The following is a 23,649-nucleotide window of genomic DNA, read 5'->3' on the forward strand; positions in this document are numbered from 1 at the left end:
CTTCCACCTCTCCCAATATCACATCCAACTGGCCTGCACATTTTGTAATTAGTTAACTATTGGAATCATCTCAGATTCTCCAGCATCTGCAGTTCCTACCATCTCTGATAGAAATTATATGGACTTGGCTTTCATGTTCTATAAGCCATTGAGCCTGCTCTGCCATTTAATGATTGTGGTTGATATTGGGGTTTGAACTTCACTTTCCTGCTTGCACTTTGATTTTCTGAGACAAATTTTTAAGTGATTTAGTCTGGGATTGAATCAATTAAACTGCACTCTCCTCCATTGGATTAAAAACAGCCAAAGATTTTGCAACCCTTTAGTGAAGAAATTTCTTCTCGACTGTTTAAAATAATGAATTGTTATCCTCCAACTGTGCCCCTTTATTCTCGGCTGCCCAGAGAGGTTTACTTTGCATAGATCCTATACGTAACCTGACTGACAGTATGTGATAGGACATTGTAAAGTGTGCATTACTCTGCATCTATATCTTACTTTACCTGCCCTGTAAGGAATTGCTGAAAAATGTATTCCATTATCCTCATGATTTATTTGGGCAATTTTCCAACTCTCTCTTTTCTGGGATTGCTAACTGGAATCCAATAGTTAACTAATTCCAAAATATGCTTGCCAGTTGGATATGATATTGGGAGAGGTGGAATAGTGACTGAGATTGATGGATCTTTGAAAGGTAAGCAACATGGAATGGAGATTATATGAATAGTGTTAAGAAATAGATCAACTGTGATTGAATTTAATGGTGGAATGGGCACAAAGGGCTGAATGGACAACTTTCCTCGTGCAATGCATGTAATAATTCTTGGTGTGGTACTACTTATCTATTGTTTAAGGAGAAGTGATAAACTAGTTATTCCCCTGAAATTCTTGTTTTGGTTCCAATACAAGAATGTAATTATGTTGTACATTATTAGCACTTTCCTCAATGGTTCGATGACAGTCTCACCTCATGATTGAATGAATAAAACTAAAATCATAGGTCAAACTGATCACCACACAAGCAAATTGTTGTGGCTGTTGGACCAGGAAAATAAGCAGTTAAATGTTTCAAGTTTATCACACTTCAGAACTGAATATGCCAGGTTTTGAATAACAGTTATTTTTAGCTAGTAAATAGGATGAAGGTGAGGCCAAAGTAGAAGACACCTGCTTGAAGCTCTAAGAAAAATCAGAAATGATGGTTAATTAAGACTAAACCTGGCTTTTATTAGCTCCTAGGTTCTGTAGAAGGGAAAATGACAGAATTTCAATATTTTAAGGGAGAAATTGAGAGTCACCTGAGTCTGAATTTCAACAAAAAGAGGTGTATTGAATTGTTTGAGAAGCTTGAGTACCTACTATAATGGTATTTAAGCTGAAGTGAACAAAGTGAGTTTGACAGATGCTGAACAAAATTCTAGAGCTGCTAGTGTTTAACAGAAATGTCTATTTTTGGTATTTGTATATGTTAGGAAAATAATTTAAATTTGGCTGGAAATTTTGTTATTGTCTTTAAAACTAGATGCGTAGCAAGGCTATTGCTTGAGTAAAGTGAGCTTGTTGACTTAATCTTCTGATGTTCAATTAATTCCATAATCAGTTGGTTCTGCAAAAATGTGAAGGTAGCAAGAGTAGATTGGATATGAAGAGCAAAAGGAGCTAATGTTCCTGAGCTTTTCACGCACCATGGCTCAAGTGGTTAGCACTGCTGCTTCACAGCGCCAGGAACCCGGGTTCAGTTCCATCCTCGGGTGATGTCTGTGTGGAGTTTGCACATTCTCCCCGTGTCTGTGTGGGTTTCCACCAGGTGTTCCAGTTTCCTCCCACAGTCCAAAGATGTGCAAGCTAGGTGAATTGGCCATGCTAAATTGCCCAGTGTCCTGGGATGTGTAGATTAGGTGGGATGGGTCTGGGTGGGATGCTGTAAAGTCTGGTGTGAACTCGTTGGGCCGAAGGGCCTGTTTCCACACTGTAGGGATTCTGAGATCAATTGTATTGCGTATTCTATTATATCAAAATGATGTTTCAGCTTGTTAAATTGTATTTTTAATAAAACAAAGAATTTGCAAGCTGGAAATCTGAAACAAGCAGAAATTGCCCATTCTGACAGCTGACAAGTCTGGAGAGAAAGCAGGTTAATGTTTCAGATCTGGTGACCTTTCTTCAGAATGAGTAGCACATAGGAAAAGGTGGTTTGTGCTGAAGACAGGAGTGGGGGAGGGGAGGTAAGTGGAGGGAGTGTAGGTGGAGACAGAGCCCAGAGAGACAGTTAAGCAAAGATGGGGATACCTGTCGGACCTGCTGAGTTTCTCCAGCAATTTGTTCTTGTATATTATTTAAGTTGGGAAATTTGTTTTTAAACTATCAAGATTAACTACCAACAAACTTCTACAATGCAGCCAAACATTTTAAAAAAAGAAGACATTGCATCTTTCTTTTGGCCTGAATCCACTTTTCTATTCCCCCCATTGAGCCTCATTCTTCTTATTCATTCCCAATACACACACACTCCAGTTAACAGCACCAGATTTGCCCACAGAGCTAACAAACAATTGCTGGAAAAGCTCAGCAGGTTTGACAGCATCTGTGGAGAGAAAGCAGAGTTAGTTTCTGGTTGAATGACCTTTCCTCAGAACTCTTACAGCCTACAGAGCTGTAGTTTCACAACCCTAACCAATTAAAGACCAGTATGAATAACAGTTACCAGAGGAGGAATAGTTCTGTATTCCCTGGTCCTGATTAGTGCATGTACAGGCAGCAAACTGTATTGCATGTTTTGAAGTACTGGATTCACAGCCCCCACTAACCCATGTCTATACTTAGATGGGAGTGCTTCCTCCTTGCTCTGTACACCCTCTGTGGGCAATTGTCCTAATTGTCTGCTACATATCCATCTTTCAGTCTTGCGCTGCTCAAAGACTCTTCCACCTAAACACCTAAATAGCTTATGGTGATCTCAATGAGCTAATTCTGGTCAAGTAGTGGGTTGCTAACCTGCTTATGGTTTTCCTCCTGTTTTAGGTAGTGCAATTGTGGGAGTGGTATGCAAGTGTTGGAAGGGAGGGATGCATACAGTAGGGCCTTCAGAGTTGTAAATATGAAACTGGTGTTCTTGGTTCACTCTGAAAATTAGCTGATTGATTTAAAAACACCAGTTTTAGTTTAACCTCTGCCCTTGTAGGAATGCTTGATCCAACAAAGCCAGTACCAGGCAAACAAAATTAATAATAGATTTGATGCTTTTCTCTGTATTCAGATCATTCTCATCGTTGGCTGAGCATGGCAGTTCCAGCTACATCTCCATTATAGTTTTCAGACCAGAGAGTTTCACTTTCTGTACATGCCTATGCCAGAAAGGAGCCAAATCCCCCCCTCAAACACAGTTTATCATTGCAAAGTATTCATAGTGGCAGTAGAAAATGAATGATACACTTCCTAGGATTCTGCCCTGGTTTAAGTTACCAAATTAGTTTTAAAAGCTGTTAGACGGGTGAATATTACAATACTTGGCAGAAAATGTTAAATAGGAATAAAGGAAGCATCATTCCTGATCCAAATTTGATCTCCATATATGAAGAATATTGAGATTGAGAAAACTGAATAGTAAAGGAGTAAGAAAGTTTTGAACTGTTGATAAACCATTCCATCTACCAGCGTTCTCTAGTTTTTAATGCTACTTCCCCATCTTACTAGAATCCACATCCCATCTACTGCCACGTTATCACATCAGCCACCTTAACTCCACTTTATTGTATCCTTTACATTTTAACCTTGCTTACCAATCTCCTTGCCACCTAACTTGACCTAGCCACTTGTATTTAGTTCAATGAATTTGCCTGGTAGTTTCACCCTCCCTACTTAAGGGCACAAAGTTGAGTTATAGTGTCCCTATTATATTCTAGTAAGGCAAAGAACTTAAGCCAATCTTTACACTCTATTTTTCTGTATTTCTTTACAGAGATGCACATTACAACACTTGTATTCCCTAATTCAACCAGGGTTTGCCTGTTCCTATTGGAGTTCAAGTGAATCATTTAATGTTTAATCCCTTCATTTATTTAAATACAATTAAAATCTATTTGCTTCCTGAGATCAGTTATTGCAGCACAATGAGTTTTGAGCTTGCAGTCGAGTGTGGCTGTTGTATGCTGTATGCTGTATGCACGACTTCAGAGTGCTTCTCTAATGTGTTGTCCAATGGATAACACTATTTTACCTTGTCTTCATTACTCTCGTCCTCTTTAATTGTTTACCTGGTTTTTGAACTGTTTCTGAGGAATAGAAGTAGGTTTTTTGACCTCTTCAGCCTGTTTCTGTAATCAATGATATTTTGGCTGATCTGTAACCCAACTCCATACCCCTACCTTTGCCCTGTATCCCTTGACCTAAATCTATCAATCACAACTATAATATGAACTATTGATCTAGTATCAGTTGATGTTTCCCAAAGAGAATTCCAAACTTCCACTGTTTTTTGCATGAAAAGTTTATGGTCATTCCTGAAATATCTGGCTGTAAGTTTTTGACTGTGCCCACCTGTCCTACATCCCTTGAGTAGCCTCATGCAATTTGTTTTCCTTTGCCACTGAAGCTGTTTGCATGTTGTTTGCAATAACTTGTATTTGTGTATGGGAATTGTTCATGATAAAATACCTCTTCTTTGGATGGGGTAGGTGGGTACAAAGGAAAAGTCACAATTTGAGGCCTATGGTGTGTTCAAAGGTAAGAATGTTAGAGCATTTTTTTGAATCGTGAGTGAGATCTCCTAAATTCTTCCTCCTTATAAGGTGAGTGTGGTGATTTTCATCGCTGCCATCAATGGTGTGGAAAGAGCAGAGATGCAGTAGGGCCAAAGGTTTTTAAAAGGTGTGGAAGCATTGGGCAGTTAGGACTGGAAAGAATTGCAAAGATTGGAACTGTCTGCATCATTCCACTTAACTATTTGCTGCAGACACCGATTGGGAGTTGTGGTTGTTTGGCTGACTGCAGCTTGTGGATACAATGATGTAGCCTATTGTATTTCTGTGCTCTAGATATAATTGTTTATCTGGAGTAATGGAAATACTGTTACAGTGGCGGAGACTGCAAGTTGTGAAGGTGAGTCAAACTTCTGAATTTTTTGCGAGCCATAGAACTCACCCTTTTCCAGATAGTAATGGAGGTAGAATCTCTTTTTTAACAGCAGAGCTGGATAGATGCTTGATGAACAAGTGAGTTGAAGGGTAGCCAGGTTAAGCAGAGTGTGGAACAGTGTATGATCAGATCAACCAAGGACATAATGAATGGCAGAGCAGGCTCAAGGGGCTAAATGGTCTACACCTCTTATTCATTCCAATGTTTCTAACTCTGCCTACAGCTCTTTCTAAAACATTTGCATTTGAACCAAATACATTGCAAGTTGTTTACTGAAGGAAGACATGCCTTGCTTGGTATTGAGGCTTGTGGATTTGGAAGGGCGTGGTTCAAGTTACATTGTTCTGTTTATCCTTTTACACCTGGATTGGGGTTGGCTGGATGCAATAGCAGATGTTCTAGTCACTGACCCCTGTTGGAATGTAGCCATTGCTATTGGCGGAGGGCAAGGTCATGTTTGGTTGGATGGTATGGAGTCTGTAATTGAATACTCCACTGACACTGGCTGCTAGACAATTGAGAGAGGGAGTTCCTGGCAGCTATGCACTGAGTCCAGAGAAGTCAGTTCTAGCAGAAGAGAAAAGAAAGAAAATTAAGACGAGAGATAAAAGTTGAAATACAGTGAAAATCTTGCTTCCCACCACTGGCCTGTTATCAGTAGTGTGGCAGCCTTGGTATGTTTGTATATATGGATCTGTGCCACTTTATAAGTGCCTGCACTCTTTTATCTGTGGGTTTTTGGTTAGGCACCATGAAACCTTAGGATTTCATGTTTTGATGTGACTGTAATTGGAAAATTGGCATTGTGGTGTTCATTGATTATTCACCAATGAAACAACTCTTGCTAAGACAGCGTCTCCAAATCTTTGGGGTCCATAAAATTCAAACAGAACAAAAATGAGAATAAAAAAATGCATGAGAATAAATGGGATTAGAGCCATTGATGTGCAGCATGGAAACAGACCTTTGATCCAACTCGTCCATGCCAACCAGATATCCTAAATTAATCTAGTCCCATTAGCCAGCATTTGGCCCATATCCCCCTAGACCTTTCCTATTCATATACCCATACAAATGCCTTTTAGATGCTGCAATTGTATCAGCCTACACTTTCTCTGGCAATTAATTTTTCACATAGAGGGTGATGTGTGTATGGGATGGAGTTGTTTGCGCTTGAAGGGTTGTGTTCCAAAGACTAATTGGCAGCAATTTGGATGCTGTTGGCTAATGGGACATCATGCCAGAGCATATTCCTTTTCTCCCCCCTTCATTAATCCCCATCAAATTTAAATAGAGCTGGAAAAGATTTCTATTAAAATTAGACATGTACATAATTCTCAATTCAGAGATGCCAATAAAGATATTTGTATATTAAGTATTTGGACTGCATTGTTACCAATCTTATCCTTCAGCTAAGAGTTTGAAGATTCCATTTGCCTGTTTCAGTGGCTCATGGGAATGTTAAAGATACAATGACCCTATTTGAATTGGTGCAAGAACTGTCTAAAAATGTAGGACACGGTGCCTAAAAAAACAATTATCTGGTGATTTATCTCCTTGGTCAGTTCCTGACCTTACTTCCCAATTTTTTATTCTTATTGTTTGTGGGATCTTGTTATGTGAAAATTCCTTCCTAATTTTCAATAGTTGCTGCAATTCAGAGTAATTGGTCTGGACCATTGTGGTCAAGTTTCATCCCCAGGAAGCTAAAATTTTGAGGTCACTATTTTTATCCTGATGGATTAAACAAAATGTTTACTTCCTCCCTGATGTCTACTGAAATAACTAGAGGCTGGTATCCCGTCACAGAGTTACCCTTTATTTACTAAATAAAAACAAAGAACTGCAGATTCTGTAAAGAAAGTGGCAAAAACAGAAGTTGCTGGAAAAGCTCAGCAGGTCTGGCAGCATCTGTGAAGAAAAAAAGATCAGTTAATGTTTCAGGTCTGATGACACTTCCTCACGGAAGTGAAATGTTAACTGATTTTTTTTTCTTCAGATGCTGCTAGACCTGCTGAGCATTTCCAGCAACTTCTGTTTTTGTCATCCTTTCTTTATGCCGGGAAAGTCTTTGACACTGATCCAGCTTCCTCTGAACCAGCTGAGTGAGCCAAACCTCTGACACTCCTGTTTATATCTATCAGCCAGGGCTTCCTGATTGGGGCTGTTAGTCTGGTCCAAATGGGGAACTCCTATTCTGATTACAAGTGCTATATCTACCTATAATCAGTATACTATTAGACTCTGCATCCCTGCTAGTGAAGTGGTCATTCCACCTTTCCTTCATTTTTCCTGGTTGTTCCTGGTCAAGCAATACAGCAAGAGGGCTGAGAGCTGTGCACATTGAGTGCAGGTTGAGAAGAAAGGGCTAGTTCATCAGGTAAACTGATTGGATGATGTCATTCTGTTTTAGTGACATTACCAAGGTAATAGAGGGGTGAGGACTGGCTAGAGCAGAAATTTGGGGAGAAAACGGGCTTTGAGGTCGGAAATGGATTCATTAATAGAATCCCTACAGTGTGGAAACAGGCCCTTTGGCCCAACAAGTCCACACTGACCCTTGGAGCATCCCACCCAGACCCATCCCTTTATAACCCACCTAATCTACACATCCCTGGACACTATGGACAATCTGGCATGACCAATCCACCTAACCTGCACATCTTTGGACTGTGGGAGGAAACCCACGCGGACACAGGGAGAACGTGCAAACTCAACACAGACAGTTGCGTGAGGGTGGAATTGAACCTGGGTCCCTGGCGCTGAGAGGCAGCAGTGCTAACCACTGAGCCACTGTGCTGCCAGGATTCTCCTGAGACTTTGTAGCAGCAAAAGAGCTCAGGGACACTGCAAAACAAAACCTCAATTTGAAGTGGTCTTGACTTCTGGAATTTACAATTCTGTGGTACGTAAAGGACCCTAACAGTGGGATAAGCATGCATAGTATATTCTGAGAAATGCCAACATGTTTGCTATTTTAGTTAGACTTGTTGTATAGCTCTCAGCAGACACTTTGAAATAGCAGAGAAAGATGGTTTGCAAAACAAATTTATCCTGGAGCTGTTTTAGGCCCATGTTACCCTGACCTGTAAAGATCACAATCCCCAGTTTGTTTGCATTCCTGCTTAGGAAAGCTGTAACTCCATCCACTCTAGGGATGGAAGGGTCACTTGCATCACCCCTAACAGAGAATGTGGTCCCGGAAATCATTCCGGGCACACTTTTGCCATCCATCCCCCTCCCCAGTAGATGAGAGATGTATTTGATGTACTTACATTTCCAGTTGAATTAATGGGTTGCTCTGTGGCCACTTCCCAATTGGTGGATAATGGGGTAAAGGGTCCTATTGAATCCTGGCTTTAAACAAAGTCCAGGAGAATGTTGCACATAGTTCAGGGACTGTTATGAGCATTGCTTATCTAAAGCCTGATTAGAGTATGATTCATGGACCTTTCTCCTGGAAAAATAAATTGCTGTCTCAGAGGAGCTTTGCAGTGTTTTGAAATGTGTGCTGTTATCCAGCAAAGCCAGTCTTCTGAAGTGGAGCAGCCTGTAACTAGGGTAATTAACTGAATAACAGGCTGAGGGAGGGAGGAAAGCTTATTTGCTGAAATGTACCACAACAGTTACGCCTAGATTATGGCATTTTTAACTTTGTACATTTTGTAGCTGAGGGACCAAGCATGCTGCTAGTTGTGAGCCAGCTTAAATTGTTTGAAGAGTGAGATAGAAACAACTGCAACATTTTGTCTCCTTTTCAGTTTCCTCCTGTGGTTCAGTTTGGGCTGCTCTTTGATTTCACACCCAAGTGACCATTCTTCAAATATCAGTTTAGATTGTGATCATCAGCCAACTGTTCTCTGGCTCATTGTTCTCTCACTTTCATCCTTATCCATTTTTTTGTCTGATTTGATGGGTAATGATCAGAATTGGGGACTGAGTGATTCTTGCATTTCCTGTCCTTCCCTAATCCAGGGACTGAGCTGGATTATAGTATCCCAGCTGAAGTGAGCAACTCTCATCAATAGCGTATTTACTAATGAATCACTATCTTTATCCTTTCATACTCTTGGTATGAACATCATTTTTACAGGATTGGGTAACTTAAAGGCCAAATACAGGTGTACAAAGATCCTGGTAGGGAAATAGTATCAATGAAGATGGATCCAATTGACGTGCTAAAACTGTTAAAGACATAACTAACTGAATGAGACTGTTCTGTAACTTATACTCTATGTGGATGCAGCTGTGTATTGAAATGTATTAGAAGCTGAACAGGAAGTGCTCACTGCTAATATCTAATTAGCTCATATGGTCAGTTCTGTTGGAACTGTTGTAGCTAAATGCTTGTTAATCTCCGTCTTTAGGATGTTAAGGAAAATCCTTAAACTATTTTGAGGTATTTTAGTGGGAGAATTTCTTTTCCTTTTTAAACCATAATTTTATTTTCAGACTTGGTTTGCCTGATTCCCGTTGCTGAGAGGTTGCCGACTGGCTCAGAACATCGGCAGTTCTCCAGCTGATACTGGAGACCACGAGGTCCAGTGATACTGATTTTATTCCATCCTGCTCCTGAGAGTTTTGAGCACATGCCTCTTACTTAAAAATGGAATTTTCCAATGTGTTGCTTGAATGTGCTGACTTTTAAGAGGTTTTACATGTTACTGATTGTGTGCTGCTTAGGTGCTTAAAGATTTAATGCTACTTTAAGCAGCCTAGGAATTTAGAGTGGTAGAGATTTCAGGCCATAATTAAAGTATTGAAGTCACATGTCTTTGTGTTCAGTTATTGTGTCTACCATTGCTTAATTAACACTCTGAAGTTTCTAGTATGTAAAAGTCTCTCCTGAATGAGGACACTAGATAGCTGAACCAATGTAACTGTACATAGGTAAGGAACAGCTCTTAGAACAGCAGAAAATTTGAGCTGAAGAGATTTAGGGACTAGATAGCAGGATATACTTTGTTACTTGTGGAAACTAAAATAAATGGAAGGAATTTGTGCTTTTCTAGGTCAGTGGCTGTTCCTATCTTCAGCACCTCAGTGCTTAAGGTGAAGGCACTGCTGAGTCTAGTGCAAAGCCATCCAGACCACAGTTTTAGACTTCAGTCTATGCTGCTTTAAGGAACCAGAACTGGAACTGGGCTACCATAGTTTAGTCAATTATTTCATTGTAACTCCACTTTCTCAGTCTTGTCTAACAATCCAGTGACTTAATGAATGTCATTTGCATTTGTGGAGCAGATAAACTAATCACACTTTGGTTGAAAGAGTTCTACACTATTACAAGTTCTCTTTGTAGATTTTTTTTGTCAACCCATTCAGATGTTACACATTCACCCAACTTTTGCTTACCTACTGAAGTCCTCATCCATCTCTAAGATTTAAGTATTCTCATGTCTTTCTGTTCAGCCCCCTGCTTTTTGCTCCGTCCCTTATTGACTAGGTCATAAATCCCAGCTGCCTGTGTTCTAAATTGGACTAGTTTGGGATTGTTTTCGCTAGAGTCCAGATGAATGAGGGGGGGGATCTCAGACACTTATAAAATTCCAGCAGGACTAGACAGGGTAGATTCTGGGAGGATGTTCCTGATGGTGGATATGTCCAGAACCAGGGGTCACGTTATGAGGATAGACTATTTAGGACAGATGAGACATTTCTTCACTGAGTGGTAAGCCTGTAGAATTCATTACCACAGGAAATAGTTGATGCCAGACCATTGAATGTATTCAAGAGGTGACTAGATATAGCACTTGGGGCAAATGGGATCAAAGGTTATGGGGAGAGAGTAGGATTAGGCTATTGAATTGAACAATCAGCCATGATCATGAAGAATGGTGGAGCAGGGTTGAAGGGCCACATGGCTGCCTGCAGCTCCTATCTTCTATGTTTCTAAGTCCTATTTATCTCTAGAGTAAATGAATAAAAAGTAGGGAGGCTAGCCTTCAGTTATACAGGATGTTGGTGAGACCATTATTTGTAGTACTCGGCACAGTATTGGTCACCTTTCTTTAAGGCAGAACGTAAATATGTCAAAAAGGTCAGATTTTCTGGGCTATACCTGGAAAGGATGGGTTTGATTGAGGAAAAGCAAGTCATGCTGGAGTTGTTAAAGGGAACTTGATTGAAATAAAGTCCTCAAGGATTTTGCCAGGGTAGAATACAGATTTACAGATTGCCCACTTAAGATGAGGCAAAATTGTTTTGAGGCCCCTGAGTTTTTCTAACTCCACAAAAAGCTAGTGGAAGCAGAGGCCCTGAATGGTCTATTTCTGCTCCTTATTCATATGGTTGCATTCACCATATGTGTTTGCAGACCTATATTGATTCAGAGTTAAGCAGCACTACAATTTAAAAATTGTACACACCTGCAATCTTCTGCAACACTAACTTCCCTGAGATGGATATTTCCCTTCAGAAGTTATGCACCTGTGGGGTAGGTGGGACTTGCCTGGCTTAGAGGTAGGGATTCTACCAATGTGCTACAAGAGCTGTCCTTTCCTGAGGTATCTGCAATTGTTCAATTATTACCTCTTTACCATTCTTGATTTTAATCACTGCAAACAGTTTCACCTGTCAAAGCCTAAACAGCTAAATCCTTGGACTTCTGCCTAACCTACTTTTTTCCTCTTAAAATTCTTTGAAATCTACTATTTTTGCCTATGCCTTTAGCCAACTGCCCTAATCTGATATGGCTTGGTTTCAAATGGTGCTTCATTACACCCCTTGGGAAATTGACTGTGATGCTTTGTAAATACCAGTTGTACTTGTCATCTAAATTCTTGTATTGCGATCATCCTGAGATTGTTCACATCTACAGTATATTGTTGTTTTCCTTCTTGTAATAAAAAGTTGAGATCCTGGTTCATTCATGGCCTTCCACTGAGCCAAATGAGGAAAGTTCCATATTCAGTTCCTAGTCTTCGCTGAGCAAAGCCACATCTGGATGGTTTGGGTGGAGGATAGTTGACTTTAACACTAAGTTATGGAGAAGACTGGGTTACACCTCCATGTCACAAGTAACTGAGTCCGAAGGATTAGACTTGGGCTACGATGCTTCCCTCAATACAAAATATTCTGAGGAGAACATGGTGGGTAGAATACACTTTCTGTCATTTCTGGTGAAAATGAGCTGGAGGTATTGAACAATATTTTGGCAGTGCCCACATGTCAGGGCCAGAAAAGAAAGGCTAGTTGGAGATTTCTATACAAAATGACTTTGCCTGCTGGAAAAACCAAGGCTAGCTTAAAAATGAGAAGACTCCTGTTTTGTGTAGGTGCTAACTAAAGGTGATTATGATCCCCATTCAAGATGATTGGGGTGAAAGAGTTAAAAACAAGTTGGTGGTATGACATTGTGTAATGGAGACTTTATTATGAAGCTAATATTTGGGGTGTACTTTCATTCTGAAGATAATTGCTTTGGATAAGTGTATTGCTGTCTATAGTCAACTCCATTTCTACAGTCGAATCATTGGTGTGTGACAATACTGGCTTTAAGAGGTATATCTTGTCCTGTTTTTGTTTGAGATTGAACGAGAGGTACTGAGCAGTCTGTAAGAAATAAACCGTTTGAGGCCTTGGTTTTCTAAAGTTGGAACATTAGAAGCAGCCTGAATGGGTGTAGTCCAACTCAGACCCAGGATTTTTAGTTTAGTTTTCAGCGGTTGCTGTTGGGGAAGTGAGAGCTACTTTTTTACCCTCTTGGTTAAAGCCAAAAGCTGGGGTTTCTCTGCTTGCTACTACAATTGCATGTGAGACAAGCTGTTTTCTAAACTTGCCTTTTGTCCTGGGTGTGATTATGGGATGTTACTGTATTAGAACAGTTAATTGGTAATAGTTAATGTTTCTATTAATCTAAGCTTTCCAATAGAGCTAAGTTACTGCAATTCCTTTATTCTTTTGTTTGTATTTTAACAATAGTGGATGAATAAGATGTGTTTTGCTTTAAATCTGGTTTTAAATCAAATTGCACCTCAAATACATTACCTAACATTAACCTTAAAGTAAGAAAAAGTTAAGGTCTGGGCTATTTTCTGAATATTTTGAGGGCTTTGGTCTGGTCCTTAACAGATGTGTTTGAGTCTCTATTGGATAGGAACAGTTGACATTTGGAACACTAAAGATAGCAAAGGTTCTCAAATGAAGTAGGAGTGAGTGCTTTAAAGGAAATATTATCAATGACTTTATCAAAAACTTGTAGCTTTTGTTATCTTGTTTTGTCTATATTGTCTGTTCACAAATTCCACTCGTGTTCCTCCCTGTCTTGTGCACACTTCTTCATCCCTGCATCCTCGCTACTTTGAAATCATCCGTTCTCATTTATTTCCAGGACTTAAAAGCTTATCATGCATTCAGTTTTCCCTTCCTCCTAAAATCTATAGGTTCTTAAAACAAACTAGCTTTGAGTTCAACTCTGGCCCCTGAGGTTGAGAAACCTGGAAAGATCCAGATAATTCAGCTGTTCTTAACCTTGTTTGTTAGTGGTTAGTTTGTCCTGTTGAAGCTGAGAGCCTAATGTTTTTGACAGGGCAGTTTTTGGCATTGTTGCTTAGTTGGTGAGTAAATCTTAAAGCCCAAAATCTCCAAGTGAAGACTGAGGTCCTTGCGTTCTGTGACATGCAAATAAGCATCCCACAAATACGATAAACCGGTCTCTGAACTCACTGTTATTTCTGTTTCTCTTCTGAGTAATCTTTTCGTCCTTTATGCTGTGCTGTCATGTAGGCCTTGGACTTTTTGCCTAAATTCTAGATTTCTTAAAATAAAAATCTGAGGGGTGAGGCTAATTTCAGTTTTCTGACTAATGCTAGCTCCTTTTCAACCTTCAGACACACTTGAAAAGTGTTTGTCACTGTCTTGATAAAGATTTTTAATGTATGTTATTAAATGACTCGTGTTTACTGCATATGCATTTAAAAAGCCTATATATACAATGTCAACATGTTATGTTCTTGATGTTTATATGAAGATATGAACAAGAGGTGGACTTTAATTTTCATGTTTTTTAAAGTCTTATCCATGACTCTTAAACCCTTCTTACACTTGTGTGAAAAATTGCTTGGTGCTGACAGGCCAAATCAATGATGCACCTGATTGAATGTCAATCTTGCACGCTGCCTGATGACTTTATTTGCACTGTCTAGCAAAGATTGTATGGGAACGACAGTCAATTTTAAGTAACGTTTTCCCCATTAACCTATAGGCACTCGGGCCAGTTGTAAAGCCTCATGCAGTCACCCCTACTGAAATTGGCTAAGTCATCATTGAACAGGAATCTTTGAGCTCCTGACTTGGTATCAGTGAACCTGTTGATGGTGCTGCTGAGAATGGGAGTGCTGACTGGGATACGAAACCCACCTCATTTGGTGGGAATGGGCTTAAGGTGAAGTCAAAATAAATGAGGCAAACAGAGACTAGCATTTATATAATAATATAACCCTTGATATTTTTCATGACCAATAGATGCTTAATAGCCAAGGAACTACTTTTGAAATGTAGTCAATGATGTAATGAAGGAAAGATTTGCCAACCTGTTTCAGCTGGAGGAGTGACAGCAGACTGGACTCTTTGGCTATCTGACTCTGGCAGGAATCTCCTTAAGTGGATTTTAAGATCTTATAATGTCTTTAGAACCCTGACAGCATAATAGCTTAGTGTATTAGTGCATATGGATATATCCCATGCAGTAAAACATCTTGGGAAGAAGAGGAAGCCCTCTAAGCTATGACAATAAGTTTAGTGGTACAGGGAGAGCAGAGTGTCCTCTAAATCCAGAAGGAAAATCTGATATGCAGTCAACCACAAAAGCCAGTAATGTTCCAGTAATAAATTTCTGCCTGGCATACCTTATAAATTCCTTTTAAACAAGTAGAATCTGACCACTGCTGTCAAAGGGCTAGACTAATCTAAACAGTTTGGTGTTTAGAATAAAACATTTGAATGTTTTTCTGGATCCCAGAAGGGTTACAACTGGCATACAAAAACTACCACCAAAAGTTTAAAAAAGTACATGGGAGATGGGCAAAAGAGCAGTCTGGGAAGTTTGAACTCTGGTTGAGGTCCAACTTTTCTCCCAGTTGCTTTTCCCTCTTGTAAAAGCAGTTCTCTGGTAACAGCTTAAGACTCTTGTGCCAAATCCAGGTTGATCCTTGAAGCAGAGTTGACTAGTTAGCTGAGTGGTGCATCCACCTGCTAATAAGTTGTTTACTTCTGTATGGGAGTTTATTCCCTGTTCTCTTTGGGAATGAATCATTTTCACTTCTGTGCCACTGGCCTCAGCTCAACAACTCCACTAATGACCAGAAGCTGATCAGTGCGAGAGTGAATCTTTACCAGCCGGATTGTCAGATGAGCCTCAGTTGAATTGTTACCCCCTGCCCCCTGCCCCCGGCCCATCAAGGCAGCCATCTGTTTCTTGGGTAATTACAAAGCTTCTGTCTCCATCCAGTATTCCATTTGAAGTGTTTTGTTGAGCATGCATAACTTTCCCCCAAACTTTCTTCTATTTCATCCCCTCCTTCTGGAATAAATGTGGAGTGCATCCACAGACAATATGGAGTGGATGACATGGATGGACTCCTTCTTTCACTGACACCTGCACGTGCAGATCACACTGATTCTCCAGCAGTTGCAGCTGCTTCCTTGCTGGTTTCCCAGTGACCACCTACCCCAATCTTGACATGTTACTTTCTCAAATGGCCCATCAAAGTGAATAGCTTCTATTTTGAAGTGTACCAGAGAGATGCAATTGTGCAGGCTCTGAGGTGCCTTTTTGTTTCTCCTTCTCTGGAACAAGTAGACACTGGTCTCTACCCCTCTGCAGCTGGGTCTGAGGCAGATATAGAAAAAAGTGGTGATAAGATTGAGTGTCAACAGATACTTGCACAGCCTAAAGTAGAGGTGATAGTTTATTTGTTGACCATTCATTGCAGGGGGAGCATTGCATCCCCAAGCCTGGGGAGGTTTGTTTTATAACTTGCCACTCTTGCCAGAACAAAGGCCAATATGCCTGTGAAGCAACCTCACCATCCAGATATGCCCTCTTATGATGTCCCCAGTGTTCATCTCCCCTCTGGCTGCAAGGTGAAGAAAGGTGCTGTTAAACTTGGCCCCATCTCTCCCTCATGAATGAAAATGGGAGTGATAAGCTGCAGTCTGCACTCAGTCTCCAGTCCAACACAATTCTGACCTTTGAGACATCTAGGTTTCTGAATGTACTCCTTCTCCCTGATTGAGGAGAATTGTCCTCGGGATGTTGCCCTTTTGTATTCTGATAGCAGCTGACCAGCCAGCATCAAGGTTGATCTTGGGATTAACCTCTGCAGATCTAAGCAAGTCACCAAAATATATCACCTAGTTCTCATCACTTCCTGTTGCTCACCACCTCGGCTTGGCAAAGAACAGGATTTATGTACATTAATTTGTCACCTCTGATCTTTTAAAAGTTGGGGAGTGGGGCAGAGGGTGGAGTGATTTGTCCTGGCATCCTCCCTGCCTATTGCCTTCCATTCAGTTCCTCTTTGGGGAAAAATGGCTGCCTCTTGCCCTTCAAGTTATCCCTCTGGCTGTATCCCATGTCCTCCTAGTTGGGCAGTGAACCTTGCTGTAGACCAATTAACTAACTAGTCTATTAGAATTGCAGTATGTACACATTGCTGAAAATGGTGTGATGTTGTGGACTCAGAAGTGAGCGCATCTGGTTCCTGATGTGAGAATTGTAATTGTACCAATGTTTGTCTGAAACAAGATGGTTGGGAAGTCGTCTGATAACTTTCAAATCAGAGGGATTTAGGGGTTGTGGGGGCGTGGGGTGCGGGGAAAGGGTGCATTGATACGTGGTGATGCAGTGCTGATGTCATTGGACTAAGCCAAAGGCGCATGCTAGTGCTGTGGGGTCACTGGTTCAAATCCCATGGTAGCTGGTAGAATTTATATTCAGCTAACACCAAGAATTAGAAGTTAGTCATAATAGATGTGATCAGGAAACATTGCTTAGTTTTTTTAAAAAAAATGACAAACTTGTAATGACATTTTCGGAAATTTGACCTTGCCTATCTTGACAATGTGCTTGACTACCCTCCTGAAATGACCCAGCAGGACACTCCCCTTTTTTAATCAAACTGCTACAAAGTCTAAAATGAATTGAACCAGTGTTGACTGGCACTGGAAATGACCACAAACTCAATCTGTCAGCACTGCAAAATCCTCCTCAAAACAAGTGGGGATGTGCAGTTTCCCAGTACTAGTCAAGTAACAACCTGACATTTATCTGTATTAAGTGTGACCTATATCCCAGACAAAAGCACCACCACTCCTAGGTATGCCTTATCCCAGTGGCAGAGCAGTGGTATATAGGCAGAAGGGTGTTGCCCTGGGAGTCCCCAATATCCAAATCCAATGATGTCTTGTGCATGAAGGAAACCCTTCTGATCAACTACGGACCCCAAACCCCCTCAACTGATGAATCAATAGCTCTATACTGACTGGTAATTCTGGAACTGTCTTCCTAACAGCATTTTGGTTGCACCTACGCTACATGGACAAACAGTAGTTTGAGAACAGCTTACCACAAATCTCAAGAACAATTGGGAGTGGTTAATGTTTTGGCCTAGCAAGTGAGGCTCCAATCCCATGAAATAGTTGGGGACAAGATGTTGAAGTCTAGTGATACCCAATGTAGTATTTGCATAGCTTTAATTATTTCACAAACATGTTTGTAAAATCTTATTTGCTGTCTCTTCTGTTAGAAGTTAAACAAGTAGACCTGAAAGCAATGAATATCAGATTCTGGTCACAGGAATACTATTTTTACACTCCTGGCTGATGACATCCTAATAAATCATGAGGCAATCCTCATAAGATGCTTGGGCTAATTGTGGGACAGATTTCCACTGAACCCTGAAATGTGGCGTGTAAAGAAATACTCCTCTATATTGCTGTTTCTAGCTGTGACCCATTGTTACTCTGGTACATCTGAAAGTATTGTCCTGGTTTTGTTTACCCTTTCTCACTTGCAATCTGAGGGGAAACTGAGTACTAACATATCTACCTGGCTCTCCCAATACTCCATTGGCACTTCTATCTATTAGCTGTTGCTGATTTAAGAACTTTTATTCTGAACTTACTGTAAGATTGAAATTAGAACAACTCCAGCTCAACTTCCTCTTTGTCTAAAACCTGCTTTTTAATGTACTATAAAGATGCAATCTTGGAACCAGCTCATGCTTGTCCAAAAGAAATGTATTCTCAATTTTTTTATAAAGCCCCCACAAGCCTCCATCTCTTTCTGCCATATAGTTAATGTTGATGTTGAAATTGAAATCAGATGAGGACGGTTGTAATGCTGTCTACCATACTCTAGATTTGGAAAGATGTATGATGAATGATCACCTTGAATAAGCTATTAGAGGGCATCAGTGAATCAACAACTATGGAGTCAGTCATATGGAGGTAAACAGCATCTGTGATGATGGAGTACAGGGTTTTGCCCCTTAGCCAGATTGAGTTTGCTAAATGACAGTCAGTAACACTCTCACTGCTCTGAATCACAAGATTCAAGGTTCATGATTGATAGCTGAGCAAAAATGAGGTGAGGGCTCCAGCATTAAACAGTGTGCTATGCAGTTGTTGGTGTTATCTTTTGGATGGGGTTTTTAAATCTGGTTGTCAGATGCATAAATCTAGAAGGTAAAATGTATTTTAAAATCTAAAAATGGACTTTGTCAGAATAAAACATGGTCACTATCAATTGTATTTAATTTGACTGATTCTGGGAAGTTCCAAGTAGTAATTACAAGGATAGAGGTCAGAAACCATCACCCTCCTGGAATCACTCAATTTGCAATGTTTGGTCATTACAGTCCATCTAAGGCTGAGCAGTATCTCCCCAACAGGGTCTGGTAAACAACTGGGAGCTATTGAAGCTCATTATACCTCAAGTGGTTGGGAGTTGATTAACTCAGTTGGCTGGGTGGCTGGCTTGTGATGCAGAATAATGGCAACAGCAATAGCGGTATCAGTTGAGGTTCCCCATGAAGGTCCTACCTTTTTAACTGTCCTCTGTCTGAGGTGTGGTGACCCTCTGATTAAACCATCACCAGTCATCTCTCTCCGAGCAGCCTTCTGGTCCTCTGGGTCTGTGGTGACTTTGCCTTTACCTAAAGTATTGCTAATTGTTCAACATGTATTTCATTCAATGATCAATGGCTTTTAACAAGTGGCACAAAAATAGTCATTTTAACCAAATTCATCCTTAATTAGCCATCAGATACAAAAATCCCTGATCTTTGAAAGAGGTTTCATTTACACGTTCTGAACCTTGCTGCATTCTAGTAAAATATAGTCTACGGTTAAGATCACTACCTATAAGACACTTTTTTTCCTCCTAGAAAACCAGACTCCAGGCTGAGCTAAGTCCACCTCTGGACTAAAGCCTCCTTGAAGCTTATTCTCTGGAAGATTCCAGATATCCACAAGCATGGAGCAAATTGTGTACACTAGCTTCATCTAGTTATCTGTAATAAATGCTAAAAGAAATTCTGCCACTTCAGCCAACTGCACCCACCTAAGTTTGAAGTCCTACAAGAGAGAAGCTTTCACTGAACACCTGAAATAAGTAACATACTGTGGATGCTGAGGAATCTGAAGAGAGGAACAGTTCAGGTTTTTAAACCTGATTTAACTCTTCAGGGATTGTTAACTGTTTTTCTCTCCAAAGGTGCTGACAAACCTGAGTTCTTCCAAAGCTTTTGTTACACTTCACTAGAAGTTGATGGTTTGGATTCAGGCAATAATCATATGAATTGCTGTCTATATCGTTTTAAGTTATCCTTAATTGTGAGTTTTCCTCTTGTGTGCATATGTTAATCATCCTAAGGTTTGAAAACAAATAAACCATTTTTTAAAACCCTGAAGAGTTTGTTGCAGGTCATTTAAAAATTGCACTTCACAAACAGGATTTTGGGGGAATACAGTATATTTCAAAAACTTGACACTTCAAAGGTATTTCATTTGGTGGGATGATTTTGAGGTCTACTGCTTGTAGAAGGTGCTAGAAAAATGTAAATCTTTCTTGGAGGGGCAAAATGTAAGTTAACTTGAGTTTTCCATTTTTCTTTGCAATGCAGGTGACCTCTGCTACCTAATGCACAATAAAGACAAAAATGAGCTTCTGGATACAGCTTGGGCTCCTCCTTTGGAAGAATTTCACCTATCGGAAAAGGCAAATTGTGAGTTAGAGATCTGTTAAGCTGATATGATCCTGGTCTTTAATAGTTTCTGCTCTCTTCGGTGCTTCCTGTTTGTAGTCTTGGTGGTTTTTGCAGAGTAGCTCTTAAAGTGGCAATGTCTGACCTGAGAAAGTTATTGCAAAATGCAATTCCTTCCTAAACTCAGTCTCCTGAAGTCTCACTACACGTTCAAGGGAATTACTTAAGTCTAGTCGGTTCTAGTATTTGGGTCTTGACAGGCTACTTGGTGGAGGGTATAGGACCATAACCAAGTGTAGTTCTGTTTTTAAACCCCTAGTTGTCTGTCACTTGAATGAGACTTTTGTTGAACTTTGTTTCCTTTTTTCCATAGCACAGCGGCAGTAACACCAGTTGTGACCCTGAACCATGATTGAAATTTGCTAAGTTGGAGATCAATGAGTTTGGAAACTCCCTTACAAGTATATTTCCTCTGGGACATTAGTGTAGAAATAATTAGCATATAATTTGTACAGATGGTAGCAGTGTGATATTTTGTTGTAATACTTCCAAATATTAGCATGAAAATCATTGCACCCTGTACGCGTCCCTGCAATTTAGGCTTCCACTCCTCCTGGTTTGTAGGATTCTAAGATAAGAGTCCAGCATGTGATCTGCAAACTCTTCCACATTAGGCAGCAGGTGATGAAAGGTTGGGTAGATGAGTTGGTTGAAGGTTTGTTCTTTGCAACTTCAGTGCTACATGTTAAGTCTCTTGATGTGTGGTATCTTCCCAAATGAACCTTCATTTTAGTAAGTCATAATCCAGTGTCTCCCGGCAGGGGGGGAGGGAAATGTCCTGAGACAGATGTTTTAGGGACGTCCCTAAAACAATGAGTAAGTCAAACATCCTCCTGTGCTGCTTTTTGCATACCCACAGCATGAAACAGCTAGCTTAACCTATTCAAAAATGTGAAATTCCTTTTCAGGATCAATAGGGCCTTATGGCCTTTCATGAGTTTGCACGATGTGCAGTGAGAAATGATTCAACCTGTGCTCAAATTCACATTTCAAATGGAATAGCCAATTTAACCCCCCAACCCTTTCCTTGCTGTCTCAGTTGGAAAATGGTGGTTTTGTCTACCACAGACCTATCTTGACTGGTCACTACAATCCTTTGGATTCTCACACTTGCACATGCTCTAAGATTAGCTTTATTGGCAACCTCATAACATTCAAGTCATTTATTCATGCTAGCTTGACACTGAAATAGGACATATCAAAGCCAGTCTGCAGGATAATGGCTATCCTGATGTAGCGAGAAATGTTCTATCTTGCAAACCCATGAAAGACCCTAAAGCAGACCTGCTTAGTCCTGAAGAGTCTACCTGGTAAACAAAGAAAACTAAGGTTCTCAAAGATTTGAGCAACAGGTGAAGCTAGATGTTTCATGCAGCCGCTATCCAGTAGGAGGGGAGGCAATGGCCTAGTGGTGGTATTACTAGAATATTAATCCAGAGTAATGTCCATAATGTCCTGGGGACCTGTATTTGAATTCCATTTTTAAAACAAAATCTGGAATTGAATTTAATGACCACTTAATCCACTATTTGTTCAATAAACCAGAGTTTCCTTCCCTAAAGGGCGTGGAAAAACCTGCCATCCTTACCTGGTCTGGCCTACGTGTGACTCTAGACTGACATCAATGTGGTTGACTCTTAACTACCCTCTGGGCAATTAGGAATGGGTAATAAATGCTGACCTAGCCAGCAATTCCCTCATCCCATGAGTGAATAAAAACAAAAGTTGTTCCCCTCTGACAGGATGACATTGTCACATCAAAAACATGTCCTGCCTATCTCATGACTCCTATGATATAAAAATTTCAGTGCTGGAGTGATGCCAAGTATTGTAACCATTGGTTCCAAAGATAGTATTAATTAGCGTATCCATTAGCTGTTTGGGTATCCAGTCATTGGCTTGCTTGTAATCAACCTGTGCTCTCAAAACTCAAGTGGCTAAAAATAGATGTGATTCTGAAATTGTGTGTCATTTGCTGGATAATTCTGAAGAATTACACTGAACCAACTTAAGGCTGTCAGTTGGTCCCTCGTATCTCATTGGCATGTATGGGGAGGCTACACCTAATACACAGGGCCTTGTTCTTTACAGACAGCAAAATAAGTGACAGCTAATGTCTGATTCATTGTTCAGTGCTCGCATTGGGAAATTAGTCAACCTGCCTGCTTTGAAATATAGAAGTCGGTAGTTAATAGTCAATCATTAACTGCTGAATTTGCCGTGACAATGTCTCTACTAATCTGTCCATTTGCTAAGAAATCAACTCTCTTGTATCATAAATGTTGGTTTGCCCTGTCACAATTTGACAATTAGAGTACCAATTATCATTGAGTGCCAGATGAAAAGATTCAACTTTTTTTGCAACAATACTTACTTTTATTATAGAATCTCTGAAATCATTTCTTGAGCTTTTTAAGCTGCTTCTGCTCGAAGTTGAGTGTTAAGTGCTAGGTAGTGGAACTATTCCCATTTCAAGAAGCTAGGTATCTACCTCCCAGTTCTGACATTAGGTATAGCAAAGTCACATCAGTATAAAACAAGGTGCCTTAGCTCCAACCTTGAATGAGCACAACTATGATGTCTTAATTTAACTTTCCACATCAGCAATTCTTGGTCCCTTTGAGTGCGATTGGCAATATTGTCCTGCAGATCTATGTTCAAACACCTTTTTAAATTATATTGAGGCTAAGTTACAATCCCAACCCAAAGGGTTTAGGGCTAGATTTTAACCCTTCCCTCCCCAGGTGTGGCTAGAGGTTGGCAGACATGAAATTTCACATTGGTCTGTGCAGTTTGTCTCTCCACACTGGCCTGTGTCATTTCCCTGCAGGTGGGCTAGGCAGTTATACCTGCTTGCATCTACCAAGGAGGCAATTAACCAGAGCCACTCCAAGGCCTGTTCTTAAAGGCTGGCTGATATTTTTCACTTGGCTCCTGGTCCCCATTGGCAACAGGAAATATTACATGTAGTTTACCTGGGGTTCAGTATTCCAGGTAGGATTTTAGGACCCTTGAGCTCAGCAGTAGCCATAGCTCCGTCTAGTGAGAATTCCCATCTCCACTCCGGAAAGCCTCTAGTTAAAATTCCAAAAAGTTGGAGTGATACATCCATTTTTTGGGGTGCTCCCTATCTTGAACCTTACTGCATTCTGCTCCTCCTTTTTTCAAACTAGTGGCTCTGCTAATCACCATCCACCTTTGTGGGCCTGGCTGCTATCCTACACTCTGGTCATGAGGAGACTGCAGC

The 23,649-nt window shown here is 40.4% G+C and overlaps 1 protein-coding gene across 1 annotated transcript in view; it reads left to right on the forward strand.

Annotated features, from left to right (window-relative positions):
- The window catches only part of abca7 (ATP-binding cassette, sub-family A (ABC1), member 7), a 181,282-nt gene that overhangs the window by 4,933 nt on the left and 152,700 nt on the right, over positions 1 to 23,649 (forward strand). The window contains exon 2 of the mRNA XM_048613899.1: positions 20,262 to 20,363. Coding sequence (XP_048469856.1) covers positions 20,298 to 20,363 — 66 coding nt within the window. The 5' untranslated portion in view covers positions 20,262 to 20,297. The remainder of the gene's footprint in view (positions 1 to 20,261; positions 20,364 to 23,649) is intronic.

The sequence above is a fragment of the Rhincodon typus genome, chromosome 29, assembly GCF_021869965.1.
Source record: "Rhincodon typus isolate 14 chromosome 29, sRhiTyp1.1, whole genome shotgun sequence".
NCBI classification, from domain to species: domain Eukaryota; kingdom Metazoa; phylum Chordata; class Chondrichthyes; order Orectolobiformes; family Rhincodontidae; genus Rhincodon; species Rhincodon typus.